This window comes from Pseudophryne corroboree, chromosome 2 (genome assembly GCF_028390025.1).
Source record: "Pseudophryne corroboree isolate aPseCor3 chromosome 2, aPseCor3.hap2, whole genome shotgun sequence".
NCBI classification, from domain to species: domain Eukaryota; kingdom Metazoa; phylum Chordata; class Amphibia; order Anura; family Myobatrachidae; genus Pseudophryne; species Pseudophryne corroboree.
In genome coordinates, this window is record NC_086445.1 from 638853742 (window position 1) to 638873557 (window position 19816).

The following is a 19816-nucleotide window of genomic DNA, read 5'->3' on the forward strand; positions in this document are numbered from 1 at the left end:
AGTCAGTTGTTATACCCCAGTACATATGCTCCCAGTCACTTTTTATGCCCCATTAGATATGCTCCCAGTCAGTTGGTATGCCCCAGTAGATATACCCCCAGACAGTTGCTATGCCTCATTAGATATTCCCCCAGTCAGTTGGTATGCCCAGTAGATATACCCCCAGACAGTTGCTATGCCTCATTAGATATTCCCCCAGTCAGTTGGTATGCCCCAGTAGATATACCCCCAGACAGTTGCTATGCCCCATTAGATATTCCCCCTGTCAGTTGTTATGCCCCATTATATATGACCCCAGTCAGTTGTTATGCCCTATTAGATGTGCCCCCTAGTAGCGCCGCTTACACACACACATTAAAAGAAAAAAACACACTAATCACCAGCCAAGCTCCTGCTTCCGGACCGCTGCCCACTACCTGGCCGCCCGCTCCACGGAACTATGGGAGAGATGTCATGATGTCTCACCCATAGTGCTGCATATGTACACTGCCAGAGCCAGAAGCTCAGGAGTGGTAACAAAATCTCAGCGGGCGCCCGGCATCTCCCTTGGTTAGGTGAGCCTGGCCGGGCCGAATCAAGTGGCTTCGCAGCCTTATACGGCCCGCGGGCCTGAGGTTCCCCATCCCTGCTTTAAAGGGACAAGCAGGAATTTCTGTGTCCATCACATCAGATTTCTCCATCCGTGTATATGACCAAGTAAGAAGCGTCCCCTCCAATGTCCCGTTAATAAAAAAAAAGGAAACGATAAAAGCCTCCTAGATTCTTTACAATTTATTACATGACATTTAAAATACAAGTACTGTACAATACGGGCAGAGGTTAGAAAGTGGTTGTATATCATAGCCCCTAATAGGTGAAGCTGCATCCTAAACGCTGCCTGTATTTGACTGAAACTGAGTATCTCAATTTCAGCGTAAAGAAGCCAGCGCTGTGGCTCACTGCTTTTCTTTGTATATTGTTGTAATTGGTACAGGTGATTGGTACCTGTGGTGATTTTAGCTGTAGTCTTCTGTTTACAGCGCAAGAAAAAGAGCTACATTTTCATGTTTCATCAACAGTCAATATACATTTTTGAAAGTAAATATCTGGATGGGAGAATGCTTACACGCTTGCAATGTTATTAAAAGCACTTTAACCGTGTCAACATAATAATTTGATTGTAAAGCATGTGTAAAGTCCCTTACTACAAATATCATAACCGAAATAAAACCATGGAAAAAATTAAACTTACCAAAGCAAGCCACAAAACAATGTATTCGTCAATGAAGCTGTTAAAATACTGATTGAGAAACAACAGGGCAGGTCCAATAAAAGCTGTATCATGTAAATGCATTTCACTTTTTGTCATATGAGCAACCTAACAAAACAAAACAAAAAATAATAATAAAACACCTTTTCCAATACATTCTGCAATACAAAATTTTCATATTAACAAAACAATCAAATGTGAATTGTAATATAATAGATCTTTGAAATTCCTGCAGATTTGGGACCTGTGGTAAAACTTTCAAAATCCCTCATGTCGCTCCTACATGCTGTGTGGACTTTCAACCCTACTATAATTTGACCGTGTTATTGTGCTTCTGAGCAGTCTAATAGTGCCATATTTACTTCCTTTCACAAACTTGCCCCTTGTGTTGTGATTTCTATTAATATTGTTGACGTGATCTCTGACAGGGGTTTGTACTGCACCTCTTTTTCTTTGGGAGGCCTTACCAGAGGGATTTCTCTCTTCCTACTATCTTTCTAATATAGCTGTCTCTAATCTGTGTTTTGCATTGTGTTATTTTATTGTGTATGTTCACCTAGTGCTGTTACTGACATTGTTTTTTGCACTATTGCTTTTGTATACTCCAGACGTATATTTGATACTACAATGTCTTCCCATTTCATCTGGATGTTTATGATGACATTTTCTGTTGTGCTTCATATTAAAAATAAATTATTTAAAAAAAAGTGAATTGTAATTATTTACAACAACAAAATACACTGTACCATGACATTTTTTTTTAAAATAATTTATGATGTAAGCAAATATATTTTATGTCAAGCTGATATGAGGATGGTTGTATGTGGACATATTTGTATTTTGACTATTTCAGACTTTTCACCACCTTAAGGGGTATATACTGACTAAGCTCCGTGTTTGGCTGAATTTACAAACATGAGAGTGTTTGGCTATTTTTACAAACAAGGGGATTTACCAAAGTGAAAACACGGGACTGTTGGCTTAAATAGAACTTCAAAACATAGGTGGATAGGCACACATGATGCAATACACTATCGGCCAAACTCGAATGTACTTTTCATACTAAACACGGAAACATGGGAATTTACCTTCAATCGTGTTTGCAAACACGGGTGTATAACATGGCCAAAAATAGGTCAAACTTGGCCCAGAATAGAAGTTTGCAATACACCCCACTTACCTCTGGGTGTTTGACGTGTGTCAATTTAAACATCACTTAAAACTAAAACATTATGTAGCCTAAACATGCAATCATTTACATGAATACAATGTCTAAGCTTCAATCTGGATTATGTTATGTATTAAAAAAAAAGAATGTTTTCAATAAACAATTTAAACCCTTTTGTGTTTGCTAAAGTTATGTGCGTGTATTAGTACTAAAAAGGAGAGTTATGGGAGACTTACCATGGTTAACTCTTTTTCTGCGAGGTACACTGGGTTCCACAGGGAATACATTGGGTGTAGTACGGGATCTTGGATCCAGAGGCACCATCAGGCGAAGCTTTGAAGTCCCAGGATGCAATAAAGCCTCCTCTATAACCCCGCCTCCAGGTACTGAGAGCTCAGTTTCGTAAACCAGTCCAATGAAGGAGCAGGTAAAAGAGAAGGCAGATGTTAGTCACATAGAACCATAATCTCACTTACAGGAGAGGCTACCAGCGGCTAATTTCATACAACCCAAAGAAGCTAGGTGCATCAGGGTGGGCGCCCTGTGGAATCCAGTGTACCTCGCAGAAAGAGAGTTAACTATGGTAAGTCTCCCATAACTCTCCTTTTCTGCAGCAGGGTGCACTGTGTTCCACAGAGAATACATCGGGGATGTCCTAAAGCAGTTCCTAAAGGGAGGGGATGCGCCTTAGCGGACAGGAGAACCCGGCGTCCAAAAGAAGCATCCTGGGAGGCGGAAGTATCAAAGGCATAGAACCTAATGAACATGTTTAACATCACTGAGGACCACGTAGCTGCCTTGCACAATTGTTCTGTGAACGTGCCGCGGTGGTCCGCCCAAGAAGGTCCAACACACCGAGTAGAATGGGCTTTAACTGCATACGAAACTTGGCGACCCTCACAAATTTGTTCAGTGACTTGAGGTTGAGTATAGGCCAAAAAGACCAACTGGGTTATTGCACACGCTGGGACTGAAATACCGGCACAACCACTCCTGTACCCAGGAAACTACCTACCACCGTTTGTAGAGCCTGCGCCTTCAATGGATCCGTAGGGAGTACCGTAGTGCAGAACAATATATTCTGTAATAGGTACACTCTTTCTTAACTAACGCTGTCTGTAAGAAGACATGTAAAATACTCATGTGTCTGTAAAGTCTCAGCGCTGTGGACAGGCAGCTTTACAGGGGAGACCTTGCCCTGCAATTCCAGAAACCAGTAGCAGCTATGCTCAGAAGATGGCGCCCAGCATCTCTTGTCAGGAACTGAGGAAGAGTTTGAGGCAGCTCCAGGGTGGGAAATCTGCAAGGAGATGACGCTCTGGGCCGGGGGAGGGGATACAGGTTAAGTGCTGACTCCCCTATGCTGGGCCTCACCGCCGGTACTACGTAGCCTTACCAATAGAGGCGTTAGTACACCCGACCTGTACTCTTATGCCCTGGCGGATATAGTGGGTCCATGCTCGGTAAGTGTCCATGCCAGCGTCACAGTCCGTCTCCCTAGACTGCAACTGGAATGCGTTTTAGTGGCGGGTACCGCCTGGGGGACCCTCTTTCCTTCTCCCTTCGTAGCAGCCACGCAAACCAGGACAGCGTCTGCGACCGTGTACCTAAGCCATAGCGTCTTTGCCGCAAGTACCTGGGATTTGAGCAGCGGGAGATTGCGACGCCGCTTGGGAGGTGACGGAGACGCAGCACTGAATGTCACCCTGACATAACAGCGCTACGTCCCTTGAAGTCTTCTATAGATTTTTCAGGGCTGCCCAGTGCAGCGCGCCTGTTAGGTGACCTGCTGCCTGCAGGCACCAATCGAAACTGAGCTCTCAGTGCCTGGAGGCGGGGGTTATAGAGGAGGCTTCCATTGCATCTGGGGACAGTCAAAACTTTGCCTGATGGTGCCTCTGGATCCAAGATCCCGCTCTATACCCCAATGTATTTCCTGTGGAACACAGTGTACCCCGCTGCAGAAATGGGGAGTGACCACATTAAATGGCTGCAGAGTAGAGATAGTCCAGGAGAGACTGTTGGTGAAGGTGACATGCTGCCTGTATATACAGCACAGGTGGGGTTGTGGAAGCCAGTCAGGCTACCTGTGGAGCCAGTCCAGGTCATTCCATGTCAAGTGGATCAATTTTTAAAGTAGTCCTTTACGCATCTCATAGACTCAAACGCTGGCATCCTGACTAACTGGGCTCTGAGTCATTCCATGTTGAGTGGACCAGTGCTCCACACCCGATCATCTCCAAAATTGATAACATTATACATGGAGGTTGGCATATATCTCAAACTAACTTTATATGCAATATGCAATAGTAGTAAGACTATGACCCTCAGAGTAGGGGTAGGTAAAAAGGCACTGGCTCCATGGTGCACAATCAACAGAGTTTAGGTTACTGCTGTGGCAGATCTAGAGGAATAAAAGTTGAGTAGACTGACATGCCTGTACAACTTTTGGTGTTGATTTAAAAAATGGAAGCCCCGAGACTTATTTTCACAGCATGAAACCAAATTAGGCAAAAAAATTGCTGTGTAAAATCTCATTTTTAATTCAGCTTCTTATATCGCCAAAGGAAAACATTGTTTTAGTATGACAACAATTACAACTCCTTAGGCAGACTCCATCCACCACACTACTAAAATATCACACTCGCAATTCATAATCTTTTTTATTTTTTATTTAAATAAACTTAATTAAGAAGAGCAAATTTCTAACTATATAAACACAATTATTCTGGGATAGGCATTGTGCCAGTGAAGGGAGAAGCTTTAAAGTATACGTGTGTACACACGGTGACATTTTTGCTTGCGATTTTGACTATACAAGGAAAGTTAGTGCAAATCTCAAGGTGAAAGTCACCTTGCGATCCCGATGCGCGGTCCCGTGAGGTCGGTATCGCAAGCCTAGATAGACTGCGCAAGCAAGTAAATTTTGACTATCTAGTATAAAAGTATAGTCAAGATTGACACTTCGCACATAGCCAGTATCGCAAGCACAGTCATCAAGGCTTGCGATACAGAGCACAGTCCATATCACACAGTGAGAATCGTGCATAGCCGAAATCTCACCGAGTGTACACACCTTAAGGTGATTTTTGGCTTGCCGTAACAATATTATGAAAAGACGGCAATTTTTAATGACTGTTGTTACGAAGTAACAAGAGCCAGAATCCTGTGTTCAGGTTTATGTACACAACGTTTGGTGGTGATTTCTAAAAAAGTTTGTCTAAATTGCTACAGACCAATATTTGTTTTGCAAATTAAGCTGAAAGTTGTCAAAAAGTCTGTCACGGCAAGACTGACAGCAGATTATAGTGATATTTCATTAGTAGCATACTATATTCTACACAGTCATTCAGCCTATTTAATTGGGAGAAAAATAGTCACTCTGCTTTGTGGACCAAAAAAGAAAGCAAAGGAGAGAACTGTCTGAGGAGATCAGAAAGAAAATTATAGACAAGCACATTAAAAGGAAAAAGGCTATAAGACCATCTCCAAGCAGGTTAATATTTCTGCGACTACAGTTGATAATATTAACAAGATTAAAGTCCATGGGACTGTGGTCAAGCTCCCTGGATATGGCCACAAGAGAAAACTCTACCCCAAATTAAATACACAGATAGGTGAGAATGGTAGAAAAAGAGCCAAGGGAAACTCCATTGAGATACAAGCTGAACTCCAAGGTATCTAACGGAGGGATGTAATGCAGTCCGAGATCGCCGGAGGTGCGGGTTGCCAGCCAATCTCAGATTTCTTTTTAAAGGGACATTCACTTACAAGGCAAAACCATGGCAGGTAAGTTATTGTCCCTTTATAAAAAGTCAGTGATCGGCTGTCAACTCGCACCTCCAGGGACCTCGGACTGCATTGCATTCCGCCATAAGTGTCTGATCGCACTATCTGATGCCTTATGAGCAACAGTGGGCTCCATAGAAGAAGACTCAGAAGAACTTCACTTTTGAAAAAAATAGGATTTTAATTACCTACCGGTAAATCCTTTTCTCATAGTCTGTAAAGGATGCTGGGGTCCACATTAGTACCACGGGGTATAGACGGGTCCACTAGGTGCCATTGGCACTTTAAGAGTTTGAGAGTGTGGGCTGGCTCCTCCCTCTATGCCCCTCCTACCAGACCCAGTCTAGAAACTGTGCCCGAGGAGACAGACATCTTCGAGAGAAGGATTTTACACAGCTAGTGGCGAGATTCACATCAGCTCATACACAAGGCAAACCAAGCTAACCAGCTTGAAACATCAGCAACGGCTGAACAAGATTACTTACCAAGTAACAAAACAGTACTTAACCTAGAACTAAGCAGTACTGAAGTAAAAACTACTGCAGGATCACGAAGCACTGGGTGGGCGCCCAGCATCCTCTACGGACTACGAGAAAAGGATTTACCTGTAGGTAATTTAAGTCCTATTTTTTTCTCTTACGTCCTAGAGGATGTTGGGGTTCACATTAGTACCATGGGGATGTACCAAAGCTCCCAGAACGGGAGGTAGAGCACGGAGGCTCCTGCAGAACCAACTGACCAAACTTGTAGAACTTTGCGAACCAAGTAGCTGCTCGGCAGAGTTGTAATGCCGAGACACTCCGGGCAGCCGCCCAGGAAGAATCCACCTTACGAGTAGAGTGGGCCTTAACAGACGTAGGACACGGCAATCCTGCCATAGAATACGCATGCTGGATAGTGAACCTGATCCAGCGAGAGATCGTCTGCTTAGAAGCAGGACACCCAATTTACTTGGGATCATACAGGAAAAACAGAGAGTCCGATTTTCTGTGACGAGCAGTCCTCCTCACATAGATCTTTAGAGCCCTTACAACATCCAAGGACTTTGATGAAATTGAGGAGTCAGTCGCAACTGGCACCACAATAGGTTGGTTGATATGAAATGCCGACACAACCTTTGGAAGGAACGGATGACGTGTCTGAAGCTCAGCTCTATCTTCATGGAAGATCAAGTATGGGCTTTTACATGACAAAGCCCCACAACTCCGACACATGTCTAGCAGAAGCTAAGGCCAACAAAGTGACAGCCTTCCACGTGAGAAACTTGACCTCAACCTCCTGTAGAGGTTCAAACTAGTCCGACTGGAGGAACTGCAACACCACGTTAAGATCCCAGGGCGCCGTAGGCGGTACAAAGGGAGGTTGGATGTGCAGAACTCCCTTCAAAAAAGTCTGAACCTCAGGGAGGGCAGCCACCTGTTTCTGGAAGAAAATGGATAGGGACGAAATTTGGACCTTTATGGATCCTAACCTCAGGCCCATATCCACACCTGCTTGCAAGTAGAGGAGAAAACGTCCCAGTTGAAACTCCACCGTAGGAAACTTCTTGGACTCACACCAAGATACATATTTTTTCCAAATACGATGGTAATGTTTTGACATTACTCCTTTCCTAGCCTGTATGAGGGTACGAATAACCTTGTTCGGAATGCCCTTCCGAGCTAGTATCTGGCATTCAACCTCCATGCCGTCAAATGTAGCCGTGGTAAGTCTTGATAGGCGAACGGCCCCTGCTGCAGCAGGTCCTCCCGAAGACGAAGAGGCCTCGGCTCTTCTAGCAGTAGATCCAGAAGATCCGCGTACCAAGCCCTTCTTGGCCAGTCCGGAGCAATGAGGATTGCCTGAACTCTTGTTCTCCTTATGAGTTTGAGAACTCTTGGAATGAGTGGAAGTGGAGGAAACACGTACACCGACTGGAACACCCACGGAGTCACTAGGGCGTCCACAGCCAGTGCTTGCGGGTTCCTCGACCTGGAACAATACCGCCAAAGCTTCTTGTTGAGAAGAGAGGCCATCATGTCGATTTGGGGTACGCCCCAAAGATCTGTTACCTCCTTGAACACCTCCGGATGGAGACCCCACTCCCATGGATGGAGATCGTGTCTGCCTGGGAAGTCCGCTTCCCAGTTGTCTACTCCCAGAATGAAGATTGCGGACAGCGCCAACGCGCTTCTTTCTGCCCAGAGGAATATTCTTGTTACCTCTGACATCGCAGCTCTGCTCTTCGTTCTGCCCTGTCGGTTTATGTAAGCCACTGTCGTTACATTGTCCGACTGCACTTGAATGGCCCGATTTCTTAGAAGATGTGCCGCTTGTAGAAGACCATTGTAGACTGCTCTTAGTTCAAGAATGTTTATCGGCAGGCCGGCTTCCAGGCTTGACCACCTTCCTTGGAAGGTTTCCCCTTGAGTGACAAATGGCAGGGCCTGGAACTGAAAATGACAGTCCAACAGTGCGAATCGGAGATAAGCATGATGCGGCATCCAAATCGGAATGTGGAGGTAGGCGTATCCAGGGATCCCAGGAATTCCCCCTCCTCCAGACCTGATATCACTGTCCTTAGAGACTCAATTTTGAACTCCCCCAGAAAGGGGTTTAGTGATTTTAAGTTCAGAATGGGCCTGACTGAACCATCCGGTTACGGTACCATGAAAAGGTTCGAATAGTAACCCTTGTTTTGCATCTGGGGAGGTACTAGTACAATAACCTGTGCCTCCACAAACTTTTGGATGGCTCCCTGTAGGATAGCCCTGTCTGCCGGCAAAGCTGGCAAGCCAGACTTGAAGAACCAGTGAGGAGGGAGATCTTAAAATTCCAGCCGGTACACCTGGGACACAATATCTTGTACCCAGGGATCCAGGCCGGACAACACCCAGACGTGACTGAAATGTCTGAGTCTCGCCCCCACCGGCCCTACCTTTAGGCCGCACGGTCCACCGTCATGCTGAGGACTTTGGGGTACCTGAAGCAGGTTTCTGTTCCTGGGAACACACAGCAGCAGGATTCTTGGATTTTGGTCGACCTCCTCTAAAGAAGGTGTTGGACGGTTTGGCCTTTCTTGGTTTAGCAACCCAAAAGGACTGTGATGCAGTTGAAGAAAAAGGTTTCTTTGTAGCAGGTGCAGCTGAGGGAAGAAAAGGTGACTTACCCACTGTAGCCGTGGAGATCCACGCATCCAACGCTTCCCCAAATAGAGCCTGACCTGTGTAGGGTTGGGTCTCCACACCTCTTCTGGATTCCGCGTCAGCAGACCACTGGCGCAGCCACAATCCTCAACGAGCTGAGACAGACATGGAAGGAATTCCTGCAGCCATTGAACCCAGGTCTTTCATGGATTCCACCATAAATCCTGCAGAATCCTGAATGTTACATAAAAACAATTCAACATCACTTTTATCCATTGTATCCAAATTCTCAAGTAATGTGCCTGACCACTTTACTATGGCTTTGGAAATCCATGCACAGGCAATAGTAGGACGTAGTATCTCTCCTGAAGCCGTGTATATGGATTTGAGCGAAATATCAATTTTGCGATCAGCCGGCTCCTTTAAGGCGGTAGATCATGAAACCGGTAAAACCACCTTTTTCGAGAGTCTGGATACAGACGTGTCCACTATGGATGGGTTTTCCCATTTCTTTCTATCCTCCTCAGAGAAGGGGAAAGCAACCAGAACATTCCTAGGGATCTGGAATTTTTTCTCCGGGTTTTCCCATGCTTTTTCAAAAATAGCATTTATTTCTTTGGACGCAGGGAAGGTTAGCGAGGCTTTCTTATCGTCAGTGAAGTAAGCATCCTCAACCTGCTGAGGTGTTGTGTCAGCAATATTCAACAGATCCCTAATAGCCTCTATCATCAACTGCACCCCTTTAGCAAGAGATGCGGCCCCCCTGAGCACATCTCCATCACCGTCTGCTGTGTCAGAGTTGGTATCCATGTTGTCTTGCATAATCTGGGCAAGAGCACGTTTATGGGAACCTATAGGGGGGGGGGGGGGGGGGTCCTGAGGTAACAGAACCGGACCAAACTGCCATGTAATTCTGTAAAACCTGAGTTGCAGATTCATTCTGTGCAACGCTAGTAGAAATCTGAGAAATCATAGATTTGATAGAGGATAACCATTCAGGCTCCCTTGCTGGTATCTGCGCTAAAACAGTGCAATCTTGATTACATGGAATGAGATCATCCTGAGAGGACATATCCTCAGCCGCATATGACACAGAGTTCCTGGACATAGCTAACTGGAGACCCCAAACACTACACACACACACACACACACACACGGGAGGCTAGCCTGTGTTTCCCCCCTGAGAATGGCAAGAGACACAGAGTTTGGAGCCAACCGACACACAGCGCTGTTTAGATAAAGGACACCCCTTACCAGCGCCCACTGTGTACTGTAACAGGTTACACTGAACTAATTCACCGCCCCCCTTCTACAACCTCTTGGTACCGCACAGGATAGCTGGAGTTGCTTGGAGGAACAGCTCTGTCAGCGTCTGTGTACAGGAACTGCAGGCAGGAAAATGGTGCTGAAGGCTGCTGGGTCCGCTGATGAGAAGCTCCGGCCCTTGAAGATGGCGCTTCTTCCCGCACAAATTCTTTATACTGACCTGAGGATTCCGTCGCTAGGTGGGAGATTCCGTCCCCTGTTAGCGCCCTGAGTACGGAGGATTGTGACGCTAGCCTGGGGATTCAATGTCCGGTAGTGTCTGTGACCAGTGTAGGGTATTAAGACGCTGGCTCAGGATGCCCCTCATAGCGCCAACACTGTGTGCCGCTGAGCCTTCCCGGAGCGCAGCCATTCAGAGCTGCGCTCCTACCCTTGTGCCGCCATACCTCGCTATCTTCTGATCTTCTGGCTCTGTAAGGGGGTGGCGGCATGCTGCAAGGGTGAGCGATCCCCTGTGGCGGGGAACAATCAATCCCTTCAGGAGCTCAGTGTCCTGTCAGCGGAGATAGTGGCTCAGACCCCGCAGGGTGGACACTACTCCCCCTCCCCTTAGTCCCTCGAAGCAGGGAGGCTGTTGCCAGCAGCCTCCCTGGACCACGTAGCCGCCTTGCACAATTGTTTTGCGAAAGCGCCACGGCGGACCGCCCAAGAAGGTCCAACAGACAGAGCAGAATGGACTTTAATAGTAGCAGGAGCTGGGAGTCCAGCCTGCATATAAGCTTGCGCAATCGCCATTCTAATCCATCTGTCCAAGGTTTGCTTATTCGCAGGCCAGCCACATTTGTGGAAACCAAACAGTACAAAAAGGGAATCTGACCTCCTGATAGGCAAACCTCTCCACATAAATACGGAGAGCCCTTATCACATCCAAAGAATGCACTTTGGAAGACAAGTCTAAAGAGATAAAGGCCAGAACCACAATCTCTTGGTTAAGGTGAAAAGATGACACCACTTTAGGCATATAACCCGGTCGTGTTCAAAGAATTGCCCGGTCACGGTGAAAAATCAAATAGGGTGGATGACAGGACAAAGCACCTAAGTCCGACACCCGTCTTGCCGAGGCAATAGCCAGCAAAAAAAAGACCTTGGCCATGAACCATTTAAGGTCCGCGACGCAAGAGGTTCAAATGGAGACTCTTGCAGGGGTTTTAGCACAACAGTCAAACCCATGGAGGCACAGGGGGAACATAGGGAGGCTGAATCCTAAGTACGCCCTGAGTGAAAGTATGAATGTCAGGTATAGATACAATTTTTTTCTGAAACCATACCGACAAGGCAGATAAGTGAACCTTGAGGGAGGCCAGACAGAGAACTAAGCCAAGGCCTCATTGCAGAAAAACCAGAATTCTGGAAGTTCTGAACGTAGAGACACCATAATTCTTATCAGCACACCATGTGAAGAAAGATCCGGGCAGAGGCCGGTTTGCGGGCTTTCAGCATAGTCTGGATAACTGCCTCTGAAAATCCTAGGGCCGTCAGGAGTGATGCTTCAAGAGCCACGCAGCCAAAGCCAGTCTGGCCAAGCCTGGGTAAAGACAAGGGCCCTGTACGAGAAGGTTCGGGCGCTGCGGAAGTAGAAGGGGTCTCTCTGTCAATAGACCCTGCAGGTCTGAGAACCATTGCCTTCGAGGCCACGCTGGAGCAACTAGAAGCAGTATTCCTCCTTCTTGCTTGAACTTCCATAGTACCCTGGGCAGGAGTGACATTGGAGGGAACACATAGGGCAGCTGAAAGTTCCATGGAACTGCCAGTGCATCCACGAGCGCTGCTTGAGGATCCCTGGTTCTTGATCCGAAGACCGGAACTTTGTGATTGTGTCGAGACGCCATGAGGGCTACGTCTGGTAGGCCTCATCTGTCCACTAGGAGTTGAAAGACTTCCGGATGAAGACTCCGCTCTCCGGCGTGCACGTCCTGGCAATTGAGGAAGCCGCTTCCCAGTTTAGGACACCCGGAATGAACACTGCCGATATGGCTGGCAGATGGCGTTCCGCCCAACAAAGCATTTTGGACACTTCCATCATTGCAATGCGGCCTCGAGTGCAGCCCTGATGGTTTATGTATGCCACATTAGTGGCGCTGTCTGATCGTACTTGAACAGGCCTGTTCTGTACTAGAGGTAGAGCGAGAAACAGTGCATTGAATACTGCCCTCAGCTCCAGAATATTTGTTAGAAGGAGTGAATCCTCCTTGATCCAACAACCTTGAAAAGAATGTTGCTCCAACACCGCTCCCCATCCCCTCAGACAGGCGTTCGTTGTCAGCAGAACCCAGTCGGGGACCCAGAAGGGACAGCCCATGCTCTTGCTGGTCCTGGATTCATCAGGTCAGCGACAGGCGAACCTCCGAAGTCAAAGAGATCATGTGAAATCTGATCCAATGAGGCGCCGAGTGAGTTTCGAGACAGAAACAGGGTCGATTAATAACCTCTACCTCTCTGGGACTGAGGTACCGGCACAATCACTCCTGTACTCAGGGGGGAACTCACCAAAGTTTGTAGAGTTTGGACCTTCAATGGACCCGAAAGGAGGGCCGTAGTGTAAAACTAGCGAGGGGGACGTCTCTTGAACGAGACAGAGTACCTGTGAGAGTCAACTTCCAGTACCCATGCGTCTGAAGTGGTCTTTAACTAGATTTGGGTGAACTGTAGAAGTCGGCCTCCCACCCCCTGGGATCCCCCAGAGGGAGGCACGTCCCGTCATGCAGCAGGCTTGTCATGTTTTGAAGCAGGCTGACGGGCTGCCCAGGATTGTTTGGCCTTGGGCTTTGGGAGCACGAGATTGTCTCGGGTATGGCTGACCTTTTGCATTACCTTGAGGCCGGAAGGAACGGAAAGTGGTACCTATTGCCTTCTGTGTAGAAGGATTAGTAGTGGGGAGAAAAAGCCGTCTTAGTGGCTGCTATATCAGACACTATTTTATTTAGGTCTACTCCAAACATAATGTCCCCAGTGAAGGGGAGTACCTCCAAGGTCTTTTGGAGTTAAGGTCCACTTGCCATGACCTCAACCATAGTATGCGGCGAGCCAGGACAGACGTGGTCGACGCCGTAGCTGCCAATACACCCGCCTCAGAGGACGCCTACTGAACGTATCAGGTGGCGGTGGTATTATGAGACAGGTATTGTCTGGCATTGTCAGATATATCCTAGGGCAGCTCTTCCTCTAATGCCTGAAACCATAATTGCAGCCCAGGAGGCATCCCTCCTCAAGCTTATCTGTCGGTTACTTCAGTGAGGTGACCGTGGTGACAGAGTGAATGACACCACAAGCCGAGTGACGTGAGAATCCACCAGCGGTGGAGTTTCCCATTGATACATAACTCTGCAGTTTGTGCAGTCTCTACACAGCCCAGGACATACTCAGCCGCTGCAATGATCAGGGCCGGAGCCGACATCACGAATCCTCCCACAAAACGCCAGGTCCCTCCTGCGTTTTTCCGGACACTCCCTAAAAGTCAGTTGCAACCCACAAATGCCCTCTTCCTGTCATTCTTCTTGCGATCGCCGGTGCATCCGGATTTTTAGCACCAACCTGTCGCTGCCCGTCGCTCCCCAACGCTGCGGGCCGTCGTGCCTGTGCATTGCGGTGCATGCGCAGTTCAGACCTAATCACTCGCTGTGAGGAAACGCACAGCAGCAATCAGGACGAGAGTTACCCCCTAAGTACGATATTATCAGAAAAAGTACTACACCTGTGAATAAATCCGGTATTATGTGACTGAGTACACTATATTAGCAGACCCAGACGCACCTAGCCTCTGAGGGTACAGAATATAGGTGGTCATTCCGAGTTGTTAGCTCGCAAGCTGCTTTTAGCAGCTTTGCACACGCTAAGCCGCCCCCTACTGGGAGTGAATCTTAACTTATCAAAATTGCGAACGAAAGATTCGCAATATTGCGAAAAGACTTCTCTGTGCAGTTTCTGAGTAGCTCGAGACTTACTCTTCCAGTGCTTGTTGTTCCTGGTTTGACGTCACAAACACACCCAGCGTTCGCCCAGACACTCCTCCGTTTCTCCAGCCACTCCCGCGTTTTTCCCAGAAACGGTAGCGTTTTTTCAAACACTCCCATAAAACGTCCCGTTTCCGCCCAGAAACACCCACTTCCTGTCAATCACACTCCGATCTCCAGAACTAAGAAAAAACCTTGTAATGCCGTGAGTAAAATACCAATCTTCATAGCAAATTTACTTGGCGCAGTCGCAGTGCGAACATTGCGCATGCGCAAATAGCGGAAAATCGCTGCGATGCGAAGAAAATTACCGAGCGAACAACTCGGAATGACCACCATAGTGACAGTTATATCTGGGAAACACACAGTGAAACCACACAGCAGATACAGGCACACACAGTCATAGGCAATGCAGAAATTATTATCACAATAAAGCTACACTAAACTAGTATATAGTTACTACAGCGCGGTCCAAGACCGGAGGTATATATAAGAATACTCGCACAATATATTCTGTAACAGGTACACGTTTTCTTAACTAACGCTGTCTGCATAAAGGCATGTATAAAACTCCAGCGTTTTTAAAGTCACAGCGCTGTATACAGGTGGCTTTACAAGGGAAACCTTGCCCTGCAATCCCAGAGACCAGTAGCAACTATGCTCAGAAGATGGCGCCAGCGTCTCTGTCAGGGAATGAGGGAAAAATCTACTCAGAGACGGTGCCCTGGGCCAGGGCCGGTTCCCCTATGCTGGACTTCCACCACTGGTACTACAGAGCCTTATTAAATGGGGCGTTACTACACCCAACCTGTACTCTTATGTCCTGGAGGTCTAGTGGGGTCCCTGCTCGGTGGCAGTGTCCACACCAGCGCCGCAACCTGTCTCCCAAGGTTGTGGACGGAACACGATTTAATGACGGGTCCCACCTGGGGGACCCACTTACATCCTCCCCGTAGCAGCCACGCGATCCAGGACATCAGTCTGAGATTGTGTGCCTAAGCGGAAGCATGTCCGCCGCAAGCACCGGGAATAGAATTGAAGAAATCTTCTTAGAAAAGCTTTTTCAGGGCTGCCCAGTGCAGCCCTCCTGTTAGGTGACCTGCTGCTGAAGGCACCAACTCAAAACTGAGCTCTCCGTGCCTGGAAGCAGGGTTTATATAGGAGGCCCCAATGCATCCTGGGACACGCTAAAGCTTTAGCCTGTTGGCTCTGGATCAAGATCCACTCTACACCCAATGTTTTCCTGTGGAAACCAATGTATCCTGCTGCAGAAAACAGACATAACGTACTTATAATATAAGTATAGATGGAATAAACTATGATGGGTGGAAATTACTTTTGTCACTGCCAAGTTATCTCAGTGAAAAATATGGTCTCTTTCGTATATATATTTGTCTATATCTATATATATCTATAGATATATATATATATATATATATATATATATATATACACACACACACACACACACACACACACACACACATACATATATACTCCCTAGGACAAGGAGCAGGTAGGATTAAGAATCCTGCTATATACACAGCTGCACTACCTGGATGTGATTGATTTGGTGTATGTAAAGGTTAAAGGTTTGTGGAAACCAGTGGGCGGGGCTTCTGATGCTGACAAATGACAGAGAGGGCCAGTGGGCCTTAGCTAGTGTTCAGGGAAGTCATGTTTGGTGAATAAATGTGACGTTACAACATTTGTGAGGAATAAAGAAGCCACCTGACAATGCAACCAGAGTGAAGAGTTGTTCTTCGTAAAGCAGTGTCAGAAGTTTACTATGTATATGATTGTGTGTGTGTGTGTGTGTGTTTTCATTCTACACACATCCTGAGGAAGTCCAAGGATAAGGATAAAAGGGCGTTGGAATTATTCTATGGGACACTCCACCTGGATACTTGAAGACATACATTGTGTGTGGACTTTTCTTTGGACCCAATAAATTCTCACCTTTGATGATCACCACTTTAAGACCTCAGATAATTATACTTCTACTATTCATGTATGGACATTTTATTTTAAATGTCTTGTTAATTAAAATTCTTACACAGTATTACACTATTGCCACTTTATTTCATTGGGAAGTACAATATATGAATGAAAGTATGAAGTAAAATGGTTTAATCCCAGAGATGTGCTGTGGAGTACCTTAGAAATTATTTACCTGATATACACTATACAGTATATAATCTATAAAGGGATGCCGGTCTGATTAAATAAAGTAACCGATTTACTGGAACAAATAACACCAGTGTTTCCAAACTATGGCCTCAAGGCACACTTAAGCCCTGTACACACGGGGAGATTTCTCCAGAAATGTGTGCTGAGCGATCTATCCTGAACGCAGTACACATCTCTCCCTATCTCAGCACACGGCGCGATGTGTGCTGAGCGAGGGGGGGGGGAGGCTCATTTCACCCAGCGGTGAAATGAGCGATGTGTTAGATTGTGTATTGTGTCTGTGTGTACCCCCCTTATCAGTCCAGGTATTTTAAGTATAGCTATAGTTGTGCACAGGTGACTATTAACACCTCAGTTATTTTGATTGACCCATCCGTGCTCAGGCATGGAAATCCTTAAAACTTACTTGGAATGTTGTATGTTTGGAAGCTGGTAACTGCTTCTTTTTGGCCCAGCACCCTACCCATCTTCAGTATTTATAGGGGTCTTTAATGCTAGTGTAGTTTCCCATCTGAAAGAACCTTAATGTGGTAGACAGGCAACCGCAAATTGATAGAAATGTGCACTAAGAAACTTATGCTTATTCTAAAATTATTGAGTTTATGAAATCTATATTTTTGCTGCGTTCAACAGCTATTGCTCTGGTAGATTTGCATTCACAATGTGAACAAATGTGCAAAAACCTTGTGTTCATATTAAAATTCAGGTTACAAAATATACTGTATATATATTCAGGTTACAATATATATTTTTCCAGATTTCAACAGAACTGTATTATGGTCTTAGTGTCAAAAGTGTGCACTTAATCTTGGATTGTGTATAGTTTTTCAAGTCACAGGAGTCTAGTCCCTTTGAATGTATTTGGAAATTAAGTTGTGCAGAAAAAAATAAGATTTTACTCACCGGTAAATCTATTTCTCGTAGTCCGTAGTGGATGCTGGGACTCCGTAAGGACCATGGGGATTAGCGGCTCCGCAGGAGACTGGGCACAACTAAAGAAAGCTTTAGGACTACCTGGTGTGCACTGGCTCCTCCCACTAAGACCCTCCTCCAGACCTCAGTTAGGATACTGTGCCCGGAAGAGCTGACACAATAAGGAAGGATTTTGAATCCCGGGTAAGACTCATACCAGCCACACCAATCACACCGTATAACTCGTGATACTACACCCAGTTAACAGTATGAAATATAACTGAGCCTCTCAACAGATGGCTCAACAATAACCCTTAGTTAGGCAATAACTACATACAAGTATTGAAGACAATCCGCACTTGGGATGGGCGCCCAGCATCCACTACGGACTATGAGAAATAGATTTACCGGTGAGTAAAATCTTATTTTCTCTAACGTCCTAAGTGGATGCTGGGACTCCGTAAGGACCATGGGGATTATACCAAAGCTCCCAAACGGGCGGGAGAGTGCGGATGACTCTGCAGCACCGAATGAGCAAACTCTAGGTCCTCCTCAGCCAGGGTATCAAACTTGTAGACTCTTGCAAGAGTGTTTTAACCCGACCAAGTAACAGCTCTGCAAATTTGTAAAGCTGAGACTCCTCGGGCAGCCGCCCAAGAAGAGCCCACTTTCCTCGTGGAATGGGCTTTCACAGATTTAGGGTGCGGCATTCCAGCCGCAGAATGTGCAAGTTGAATCGTGCTACAGATCCAGCGAGCAATAATCTGCTTAGAAGCAGGAGCACCCAGCTTGTTGGGTGCATACAGGATAAATAGCGAGTCAGTTTTCCTGACTCCAGCCGTCCTGGAAACATATACTTTTCAGGGCCCTGACTACGTCCAGAAAACTGGTTCACATGAAAAAACTGATACCACCTTAGGAAGGAATTGGGAACGAGTCCTCAATTCCGCCTTATCCATATAAAATACAGATAAGGGCATTTGTATGACAAAGCCGCCAATTCTGATACACGCCTGGCCGACGCCACGGCCCACAGCATGACCACTTTCCACGTGAGGTATTGTAGCTCCACGGATTTAAGTGGCTCAACTCAATGCGACTTCAGGAAATCCAACACTACGTTGAGATCCCACGGTGCCACTGGAGGCACAAACGGGGGTTGACTATGCAGCACTCCCTTAACAAAAGTCTGAACTTCAGGCAGTGAAGCCAGTTCTATTTTGGAAGAAAATCGATAGAGCCGAAATCTGGACCTTAATGGAACCCAATTTTAGGCCCATAGTCACCTCTGACTTGTAGGAAGTGCAGAAAGCGACCTAGCTGAAATTCCTCCTTTGGGGCCTTACTGGCCTCACAGCACGCAACATATTTCCGCCATATGCGGTGATAATGGTTTGCGTTCACTTCTTTCCTAGCTTTAAATAGCGTAGGGATAACTTCCTCCGGAATGCCCTTTTCCTTCAGGATCCGGCGTTCAACCGCCATGCCGTCAAACGCAGCCGCGGTACGTCTTGGAACAGACAGGCCCCCTGCTGCAGCAGGTCCTGTCTGAGCGGCAGAGGCCATGGGTCCTCTGAGATCATTTCTTGGAGTTCTGGGTACCCAGCTCTTCTTGGCCACCCGGAACAATGAGTATAGTTCTTACTCCTCTCCTTCTTATTATTCTCATTACCCTGGGTATGAGAGGCAGAGAAGGGAACATATACACCGACTGGTACACCCACTGTGTTACCAGAGCGTCCACAGCTATCGCCTGAGGGTCCCTTGACCTGGCACAATATCTTTGTAGCTTTTTGTTGAGGCGGGATGCCATCCTGTCCACCTGTGGCCTTTCCCCACGGTGTACAATCATTTGGAAGACTTCTGGATGAAGTCCCCACTCTCTCGGGTGGAGGTCGTGTCTGCTGAGAAAGTCTGCTTCTCAGTTGTCCACTCCGGGAATGAACACTGCTGACAGTGCTAACACATGATTTTCCGCCCATCGGAGAATCCTTGTGGCTTCTGCCATCGCCATCCTGCTTCTTGTGCCGCCCTGTCGGTTTACATGAGCGACCGCCGTGATGTTGTCTGACTGGATCAGCACCGGCCGGTGTTGAAGCAGGGGTCT

General features: G+C 46.7%; 1 protein-coding gene across 2 annotated transcripts in view; it reads right to left on the bottom strand.

The window, feature by feature from the left end:
* CEPT1 (choline/ethanolamine phosphotransferase 1) overlaps positions 1 to 19816 on the bottom strand; it is a 508394-nt gene that overhangs the window by 46397 nt on the left and 442181 nt on the right. For both annotated transcript variants that reach the window (XM_063954949.1, XM_063954948.1), the window contains exon 8: positions 1232 to 1357. In XM_063954949.1, the coding sequence (XP_063811019.1) occupies positions 1232 to 1357 (126 nt within the window). The remainder of the gene's footprint in view (positions 1 to 1231; positions 1358 to 19816) is intronic.